Source organism: Phalaenopsis equestris, unplaced genomic scaffold (assembly GCF_001263595.1).
Source record: "Phalaenopsis equestris unplaced genomic scaffold, ASM126359v1 Scaffold000002, whole genome shotgun sequence".
NCBI classification, from domain to species: domain Eukaryota; kingdom Viridiplantae; phylum Streptophyta; class Magnoliopsida; order Asparagales; family Orchidaceae; genus Phalaenopsis; species Phalaenopsis equestris.
This window is the reverse complement of record NW_018164444.1, coordinates 36,309,088-36,319,674: the sequence shown is the minus strand read 5'-3', so window position 1 is coordinate 36,319,674 and position 10,587 is coordinate 36,309,088. Positions and strand designations below refer to the sequence as shown.

At 40.7% G+C, this 10,587-nt stretch overlaps 1 protein-coding gene across 1 annotated transcript in view; it reads right to left on the bottom strand.

Annotated features, from left to right (window-relative positions):
* LOC110018016 overlaps positions 1 to 10,587 on the bottom strand; it is a 33,439-nt gene that overhangs the window by 10,513 nt on the left and 12,339 nt on the right. The window contains exons 3-4 of the mRNA XM_020715228.1: positions 8,667 to 8,758; positions 8,410 to 8,521 (exon numbers count right to left, since the gene is read on the bottom strand). Of these exons, the coding sequence (XP_020570887.1) occupies positions 8,410 to 8,521; positions 8,667 to 8,758 (204 nt within the window). The remainder of the gene's footprint in view (positions 1 to 8,409; positions 8,522 to 8,666; positions 8,759 to 10,587) is intronic.

Sequence of the window (10,587 nt, the reverse complement as noted above, 5' to 3'; positions counted from 1 at the left end):
CTCTTGTTTTATCCACGAGAAGAATATCATCAGCAAAAAGCATACACCAAGGTACATCCTCCTGTAGATTTCCAGTAAGACCATCCATAACTAAAGCAAAAAAGATATGAGCTTAAAGTCGATTTCTGATGTAAACCAACAGAAATAGGAAAATATTTTGTCAATCCTCCTTCAGTTTGAACACAAGTAACAGCTCTAGTATACATATCTTTAATCTCTTGAATATAAGTCATATCAACACATTTCTTCTCGAGAACTCTCCAAAGGATATCTCTTGGAACCTTATCGTAAGCTTTTTCTAAATCAATAAAAATCAAATGTAGATTCTCCTTATTATCTCTGAACTTCTCCATCAAACCTCTCAATAAATGTATAGTTTCCATAGTAGACCTGCCCGGCATAAATCCAAATTGATTATGAGAAATTTTTGTGATGCGTCTTAACCTATGTTCAATTACCCTCTCCCATAATTTTAAAGTATGACACATCAACTTAATTCCTTTATAATTTGCACACTCTTGTGCATCCCCTTTATTCTTAAAAATGGGGATCAAAATACTCTTCCTCCACTCCTCAGGCATCTTTTTAGTTTTTAAAATAATATTAAAGAGTTTAGTAAGCCAAGAAACTCCCAAATATTTCCACACTTCAATTGAGATATCATCAGGTCCTACAGACTTTCCACCCTTGGTTTTCTTTAAAGCCTCCTCAACTTCTTTATTGCTAATGCAATGGTAAAAATGAAACGTTTTATTATTATTCACGATATTAAAAACATGAGATAAATAGAAAAAAAATTATTGTCAAGGTTTCAACTGCCATTGACGAGGGGCTCGGCATGAGGACCGGCCGATCCTCAAGGGAGGGGGGCTGCCGCCCCCTCCCTCTTCCCTCCTTTCCTCTTTCCTCCTTTCATTTTCCTTCATTTCCTTCTTTTCTCATTTTCCTTCCTAGCACTTTCTTATTTTAAAACCTTTCCTAAAACTGAAATCTGATTTTTATTCTCCTTCTTTTAATTTAAATAATTTCTTAAAAGCCTAAATCCCGATTTTATTATCCTTGCTTAATTTAAAACCCTTCACAAAATCTTACATCTTGCTTTTATTTTTATTCTCCTTTCTTAGTTTAAATGATCCCTAAATTGGGTTAAGTCTTATATAAATAGGAGTTGATGTGTCTAGGGTTAGGGGTCTTGTCTTTTAATATCTGAATTCAGGTTTTAACATTGGTATCTGACATCGAGGTAGTGTTCTGGTTGTCCTCGTCCGAGGTGATGATCGTCTCTGCTAGTCCGGGTGATGCTCTAGTTGTAGCTCGACCCCTTCGAGATATTTATCTATCTGTCCAACCACCCTGTTGTTGTCGACCGCTTCTCAGCCCTACAGTAAACCCCAATGATCTTCCTGAATGCCTCTAGATCGTGTCAACACCCTCTACTGCTCCTTCCAGCATCCTAATAGTCCACCGTCCCTGCTACCCTCCTTCCAGCTCCACTGATCACCTCCTTCTACAGCTTACCTGTAGGCCGCACCTTCCACCTGCTCCTTCCAATGTCCTGACAATCAGCAACCCCTAATGCCCTCACTCCAGCTCCACTGATCACCTCCCCCTGCAGCTTCCCTGCAGCCGCCCCTTCCGGCAGCCCCTTCCAGCGCCCCTTGCTTCTCTCCAGTTGCGGTTTGACGTCAATACTGTCGCTAATCTGTTGTCCTACTTTGTCCAAAGCAACCCCACCTATCCGACCTTCGTCGCAGCTGTCAATCCAGCTTCTGATGACGTTTTTGCTTCTCTCCAGCTGTGGTTTGAGAACTTTACTATCGCTAATTTGTTGCCCTATTTCATCCATAGGAGTCCGGACCTCTCCGACCTTAACCTTAGCCGCCAATCCAGCCTCCGATGACGTTCCTGCTTCTCTCCAGTTGCAGTTTGTAGGGCTGTCAAAACGACTCGTTGTTCGCGAACAGCTCGTGTTCGGTTCGTTCGTTAAGTTAACAAGTCGTACATGAACAAAAATTTGTTCTTTTGTGTTCGGCTTGTTTTGGCTCAAAATACTAATATTATATATATATATATATATATATTAATTAGAAGTATTTTTAAAAAAATTAATTAACTACAAGGCTACACAAATTTATAATCAATTAAATGTATTAATTAAGAAAATAAATAAAATTATTAAATTAGATTTAAATGATGTTTTAATATAAATAATAATTTTTAAATCTGGCCCAAACCTTAACAACTTATGGCTACGTGATTATGATTGTTAAAACAATTCTTTGTTCGTGAACAGCTCGTGTTTGGCTCGTTAAGCAAACGAGTCGAACACAAACACAATTTTTTTAGCTCGAAATATAAACGAGCCGAGCACGAGCTGAGCCTAGGCTCACTCTTGTTCGGCTCATTTACACCCCTAGCGGTTCGACGCCTTTACTATCGATGATCAACTGTCCCACTTCTCCCATAACCACCCGCCACTACTCCCGCTTTCACCGCAACCACCAATCCAACCTCCCCTCACCGGACTCTCTCCTCATCAAGCGTGTTGTTTCTTCTTTGTTAAGTTATTAGTTGTAATCCTTTGTTTTGTGCTTTTGCTTTGAGTGTTGTCTTTTGTTATTTCAAGTCTTCAATGTAACCGTGTGTTTTAAGTCACAATAGAATTGTGTATAAATAGAGAAGAAGAGAGACAACCTAGGAAGGAAGGTGGAGAAGAAAAATACTGAACTTGAAGAGCCGAGCAACGGCTAGGAGAAACTGCCGACTGCGGGAGATTAGGGCACGAGGCAAGGAAGAAGCGATAGTTTTTAGATCGAGAAGGTAAGAGGCAGGTGCGAATTAAGTAGGGTGGACCGACCGCTCCAAGGAAGGGTTGGACCAGTCCAATCCAAAGGGTTGCAGGAGCCCGCACCACTCTCCAGAGGTTGGGGGAGCTTCGACATCAATTTTTGAAGCTTCAAGCTCCTCATATTAAGGGGTAAGTCCGCGACATTAAATGTAGCCGAAATTTTGGAGTGGACTTGTAGTTTAATTTTGTAGACATTGTTGTTTAATTATTTTTAGAACATGGAATGGTCCATTGCCTCAGGGTTTGAGTTTGTTGTAAGCGCCTACAGGAAATTATTCTTTCTTTAATCATATCCATACAAGTTCTCCTTTAAAAGTTTTCTTTTTCTTGGTCTTGTTGGTTTGTGTTTGGTGTTTGTGGTTTTGTTTTGTAATTGCAGTTCGAATTTCCTCGTGGAGTTGTTGAATCTGGTGACTCTGTTCTTTAGCATCTTCGTTGAAATCTGTTGGGGGAAGAAATGGAACCAACTTAAGGGGGTGTGATCAAATCACGATCGTATACAAATTCGAATCATGTATGTCAGTCGTCTGGCTTCTTGATCTATTATATGCAAATTCAACTTGGGCAAGAATGAGATCCCATTGTTTGATGTTTTTCCTAATGAAGCATCGAAACAGATTCCCAAGGCTCTTCTATTAATGACTTCGGTCTGTCCATTTGCTTAAGGATGTGCTGCCAAACTAACTTGAAGTTTAGTGCGTAATTTGCCCCAGAGGGGCTTCCAAAAGTGGATTAAGAATTTAATGTCCCGACCGAAAATGGTTTGGGGTATGCCGAGAAATCGAACGATCACGTGGAAGTATAAATCGGCAATATAAGATGCATCGAACGTCCGGTGGCAAGCAACAAAATGGGCCATCTTTGAAAATCGGTCAACTACGACCATGACAAAGTCCTTATTCCTTTGTGTGTGTGGTAGTCCTAGGGCAAAGTCCATGCAAACATCGACCCAAAGTGATTTAGGGACTGTCAAGGGTGTGTATAGCCTTGTATTTTGGTCGCGTGTTTTGGCAATATGGCAAGTCTTACATTGTCGGATGTATCGCTCAACATCTCGTGTCAGTCGGGGCCAAAAAAAATGTTCTCTCACGAGTGCAAGAGTCTTATCTTTGTCAAAGTGGCTGACCAATCCGCCACTGTGGTTCTCCTAAAGGATAACTTCTCATAGTGAGCATCGGGGAATGCATAATTTGCTTTGGGGAAATAAGTAGTCATCCGCTTCATAGAATTGCTCGTGAGGTTTCTCCTGACATTGTGCCCAAATTTCCTGGAAGTCTTGATCGATCTCGTATAAGTCTTTGATAACTTCAAAACCTATGGCGTGCACCTTCAAAGATGTGATCAGGAGGTCATGAAGGCTCAAGGCGTTTGCAACACGGTACTGAATACCGACATTGTGCTTGAGTATGAATTGGAAGAACGCCAAAAATTCTACCCATGTAGCGTGGCTCCTTTTAAGTTTACTTTGGTTGTTAAGAAATTTTAGAGTCTCATGATCTGTGAGAGGGTGAACACCTTGGTGAGTAGGTAATGACTCCAATATTCTAAAGCTCTAACAACGACATAAAATTCTTTATCGTAGGTGGAATATTTTCATCAAGTTTATTTAGTTTTTCGCTAAAATAGGTTATGGGGTGACCAACTTGACTTAGCACAGCGCCGACACCTACGCCGAAAGCATCACACTCGACCTCGAAAGGTTGGTTGAAATCATGTAAGGCAAGAACTGGGGCTTGAGTGACATTTTCCTTCAAAATGTCGAGTTGTTTTGGGTTGTAGTCGTCCATGTGAATTCTTTCCGTTTCAACAACTCTGTGAGGGGGAGGTGATGGTGCTGAAGTTGCGAACAAACCTTCGATAGGAGGAGGCAAGCCCCAAAAATTATCGAAGTTCGGTAAAAGATTGCAACGCGGTCCAGCTTATGATTGCTTCAATTTTTACTGGGTCCTTTGTATCCCCGTGCAGGACACCATGTAGCTTAAAAAACATATTTGGTTTGTGAGGAAGTGACACTTCTTGAGATGGGCGTACAACTATTCGGATCGAAAGACCTCAAATACAAAGCAGGTGTTGTAGGTGGCCTTCTTCTGATTAATTATAAACCAAGATATCATTGAAGTAGACCACCCTGAATTTCACAATATGAGATCGAAAAACTTGATTCATTAGATGCATGAAGGTGTCGGGCGTGTTCAATAGGCCGAAAGGCATGACTGTCCATTCAAAAAGGTCATCTCGTGTTTCGAAAGTGATTTTCCACTCATCTCTTTGGCCGCATTCTGGTCTAGTGGTAACCGCTCCGTATGTCAATTTTCAAGAAGACGATGACGTCATACAACTATTTAAAAAGATCATTGAGGCGCGGTACAGGAAAGCGATATTTGATTATAATTTTTTTTATAGCACGACTGTCAATGCACATCCGCCAGGAGCCATCCTTCATGGGTACAATACACATGGGTTGGTGCTTTCGCGTACCAATCCTCGTTTCACAAGATCTTGCACCTTCTTTGGAGTTCCTCATACTCTATGGGTCTTAATCGGTAGGCGGGTCTATTTGGTAGTACTGACCTGGTATGAGGTCAATTGCATGTTGGATGTCCAGTAGTGGAGGTAGTTCGTCTGGGAGATCGTCGATCATGATGCCTTCGAAATCGTGTAGGAGTGGTTTGTGTGGGTTTCTCATTATCCGAGCCGGTACCCTCTAGGAAGATCAGAGCGCGAGCTGATTGTTGGAAGGTAGCCCGAGAGATTAAAGTGTTTTCGGTGTAGATAGTGGGTCGCGCATCTTTTACAGGTAATAAAATGATGTGTTTCCCATCCTTCTTGAATGTATAGGTGTTTTTGAAGCCTTCATGCTGCATTTTTCGGTCAAATTATCATGGTCATCCCAAAAAAATTTGACATGCATTCATTGGGACGACATCACACCAAACTTGTTCTTGTAGTTGATTGTCGATGGAGACGTGAATCTCGTTCCCCTTTTTGAGCCAAGTGAGAGTAGGATCGTGGGTGTTATTGGGTGGCTACGCCTAACTTCTTGACCATTAGGGTGGATACGACATTTTCACAACTACCGTCATCAATGATTAAACTGCAGATTTTGCCTTTGACAATAAACGTAGTATGAAAGATGTGTCGTAGCCATGATGAATCTCTGTTGGGCTCTAATTGAAGGATCCTCCATAACACCAATAGTCTGCCTTCATCTCCGGGGAGGGGCAATGCTTATTTCTCTCCTAATGTTTTTATCTTTCAGGATCGCCATTCGAGAACTATTAAGAGGGTAGCGGACTCTACTACTTCCAAGAGAAAAGCAGAATGAGAACACTCTACCCAATGATTGTAGTTTATCTCAAGTCATTGAATGTCCTATTATGTTGTTACATTATCGTTTGAGACATCCTAATTTTCAATATTTTAAATAATTGTATTTGTTGATGTTACTAATAAAAATCTTGTTAGTTTCAAATGTGAGACCTGCTAGTTAACCAAACATCATCGTGTTCCTTATTCACCCCATATTACACACAATTTGCTCATTTTTTCACTTATTCACAGTGACCTATAGGGACTCACTTACATTTCCATCTACACTAATAAACGGAGATTCATTATCTTGATTGATAACCACACTCAGATGACGTGGGCCAATATCCTAAAAGACAAATCTGAAGTTGCTATCACCTTCAAAAGCTTTCACACCTTCATTTTGACCCAATTCAAAACTTCAATTCAGGTCCTTCAAATTGACAATGATCAATAATTTTTTAACTCTACATTGAGAGAATTCTTGGTAAGTAAGAGCACTTCCACCATAATTGGTGTACAGACACTAAATAAAATGAGATAGGCGAGAGGAAAAATTGATATCTCAATGTTGCTCGCTTAATTATGTTTCAATATAATGTCTCAAAACGTTTTTAAAATGATGTCTTACCGCCAACTATCTCATCAAAGTTTCCCTTAAAATTCACAACTTCAAAACCCCTTTAGTCGTCTTGATGTCGTGCTTTTCTACCAATCGAGTCTTCTCCACTTTAGACCCGAAAATTTTTGGAACACGACCTTGGTTCGGAACACCGCCCCAACTAGGAGTAAACTTGATCCTAGGTCCAAAAAGTGTCTTCCTCGAATAATCTATCACTCAAGAAGGCTATATGAGTATGGATCTTATCACAAGCATAATCTATATCAGTGTTGATGTCTCCTTTTTTAAAAGTATTCCTACTTTCCTAACTCGACGTCAAGTGAGAGTTCTTGAACACTGTTCCATATTCTACTCCTGTGGAAGTTCCCCCCACTTTTACTACCACCAAGAAGTCTTCTATCCCTTTCGTTCCATCATCTCCTCCTCCCCCTCTTCGTGTCTAAACTCGACACACTCATCACGATGCACCTACTCTAGAGCTCGCTACCTCCTTGCAGGAAATAGAATCCACTCCGGGCGATATCCCCAGCACTACTCCTACTCCAAATGAGGAGGTGAGGTTTCCTATTAAGGTACGCAATTAGGCATGCTCTCTCTATTTCATGGCAAACTATGTCTCTTTCTACAGCTTATTGTCGACCTACAGAGCATTTGCTACTACCCTGACGAATCATCAGCTCCCATCTACTATTGAAGCTGCGCTAACAAACCCGGCCTGTAAAGATGCAGTAATAGATGAGATGAATGTCCTTCAGCGGAACCATGCGTGGGACGTTGTAGATATTCCTCTGAGTAAAAAAGCGATGGGATGCCAATGAATTTTTAGTATCTAGTTTAACTCAAATGGATCCTTTGAACACAACAAGGCACGGTTGGTTGTCAAAAAATGCTCGCAGACCTATGAAGTTGACTATGATGAGACATTTGCTCTAATTGCTAAATTAAACATCATTCGGGTCTTGTTATCACTTGCGGTGTTAGACATTTGCTCGTATGCATGACTCCTACGAGCACCATCTCCAAGCTGTCCACCAGATTCTCCACTATTTAAAAGTCACACTGGGCTCAAGTTTTTTTTTTCTCGTGCCACACTTCTCATTTTATTGCAATATACACAAATGTTGATTGGGTCGGGTCTATCCATGATCAATGATCTACCTCGGGGCACTGCCCAATTGTGTGGAGAAATCTTGTAACGTGGAAAAACAAAAACAGTCAGTGGTTGCCCAGAGCAGTATTGAAGCCGAATTTCAATCCATATCCTTGGGAATATGTGAAGTTCTCTAGTTATGCATCATACTCCAGTTGTTCTGCGATAATAAGACCGTCACTGACATTGCTCACAATCCGATGCAACATGATCGCACCAAACATGTTGAAATTGACCAACATTAGCTTTTAAATAACACGAGCCAAAAGAAAACAACAATATTAGCTTGGACTAGCTAGAATCAAATAACAAGTTTTATTCCGAGTTTTGTATTTGATAAATAACTAACACCGGCAGTTATTATTAGTTCAACTATAACGAACGACAAAGATAAGACCCATCACAACTCGCATCATTTATTAACTTACAAACAAACAAACCAACAAAGCGACAAGTATAGTATTGAAATAATCTCCATACCTATCAATCTCAATGAAAGAGGAAGTTCTGCCTTGAGAATCCTTGAAGCACAGCTTAGAATATCTTCCTTTGACTGAATGCATTTTTGCAAAGATGTTGCTCTTGTTCGAACCTAGAATCATTTATCGATCATCAAAAAATCAAGCATAAAGACAAGTCCTAAAAAACAACAGTAGAATTTCCAAAATATAAAAAAAGTTGATAGAATGATAGTGATAATATGCAAAAAATGTCAAGCAAGCTGAAAAAAAGAATACCTCAAAAGAATCAGTTTTCAACTTCAATGTCAATGTTCGTCCACTGAGACCTTTCTCTTTCATGTCATTTGAAAGTGTCTCGGCAATGTCACCTGCAACACAAGGTAACGGTTAGTACAACTAAATCAAAGTTTAAACCAGAAACACGAACAAAGTAGAAAGGAGCATATTAGATTTAGAACGACAATTCGTACCTATTATTATCTATTATTAATTTTTTATTCCCTCATTATATATTTCCTATTTGTTTTATTCTATTTTATTTATTTCTTTTGTTGTGTCTACTGCAATTGGATTTAAATACCCTTCTTCTATCAATAAAATTATGTTGCTCTATTCCAAATCTCAAGATGATATCAGAGACTAATCCTAGATCCAGCAAACGCCGGTCTCCTCTGCCAGTTTCAGCAGCCGGTGATTTCCTCTTTTGACTTTTTCTGCTGCAGTTTTTCCCTGGTCCTGGTAACGTATCCCTTCTACCTTTTTTCCTGGTTCTACAAGCCGCAATTTTCCTTCTGTTTCCAAGCAGCAGCCACAGGTTTCCCCAGCCGTACGGTTCCTGCAGCCGTTTTCTTTTCTTCCGCTCCTTCATCCACTGTTCGGTTGTTTTGCATCTGCCTCTCCAATCGCTGTTGCATTGAAGAAGATAGAAAGCTGTGATGAGAAGAAACGGCAGAAAATTCATTGTTTTTTGGATCCTCTTCATCTTTATTCTCCTTTTCAGCCGCTGCTCCCAGCAGTTTCTCTCAACCGACTGATCCCAATTATGTGGCTGAAACTTCCTGCCTTTTTTTCCTTCCAAACCGGTTGTTTTTCTTCCAGCCACTGATCCCAGCAAACTTCTCAAAGCCGGCCTTTCTACGAGAAAAATTTGCGTACATAAGACGTACACAGCGCTACGTACGTCAGGGTGGTTATTCAAAGGGCATTGGGAGGTTATATCCGCGTTATACCCCATGTAACCTACCTGTGCCTTCTAGTAAGTTTCGCGCTTCTGTTTTCATATATTTGTAGGTTACAGGGAGATTACATGTGGTATAACGCGGATATAACCCCCCAATACCCTCTGAATAACCTCTCTGACGTACACAGTGTTGTGTATGCAAATTTTTCTCGCTGCTTTTGCTGACGTGGTAATTAAGAAGCCACAGACCCTCCTCTCTGCTTTTGCTGCCGTGGTAATTAAGAAGCCACGGACCCTCCAATCTCCTCCATCGTCCAGCGAATTCGCTGCAGTGTGGCTTCTTCCTGCAGCGTTATGTTTCCCCTCAGTGTGGCAATTCCCTGCAACTTTTCTTGCATACTTTTCAGCAGCCTTCTCGCAGCTTTCCTGCATCGTTCCTGCAGCTTGCATTTTTATTGTAGCATTCATGTAGCTCTCTTGCATTTTTCCTGCAGCCTTCCAGTAGTTATCCGTTAGTCGGAGACTCACAAATCCATCAAAATGTCTTGGAATTCCAGCCACATTTGTTCTGGTTCGATCGGAATCATCTCGAATCGTGTTCAACCCTCATCCGTGCTACCTCAGACCGGTTTCTCAATTTGTGTTTACTGTCGCAAACCAAACCACATTCGGGACAAGTGTTAGAAACTTCATGGTAAAGTGACTTACAAAACTTCAGTCAAATCTTCAGCTGCCAAAAGCCTCACGGCAACGTTCGAATCTACCATGGTTCAACCAAAGTTCGAATCTACCCGGAACATCCCGAATCATCTGAATCGCGCAGAAACCAGATGGAGCAATTGATCAAGCTACTTAGAGTATATCAAGTCTCTACGAGTTTGTCGACCTCCCACATCTGATAAGGTTCCTATGGCTTTCACGATTTATTCTGACTCTATTTCATGAATTATTGATTCAGGTTCCACATATCACATGATTGAATGCTAACAAGTTTTCTCGACTTACTATCCGTGCTCT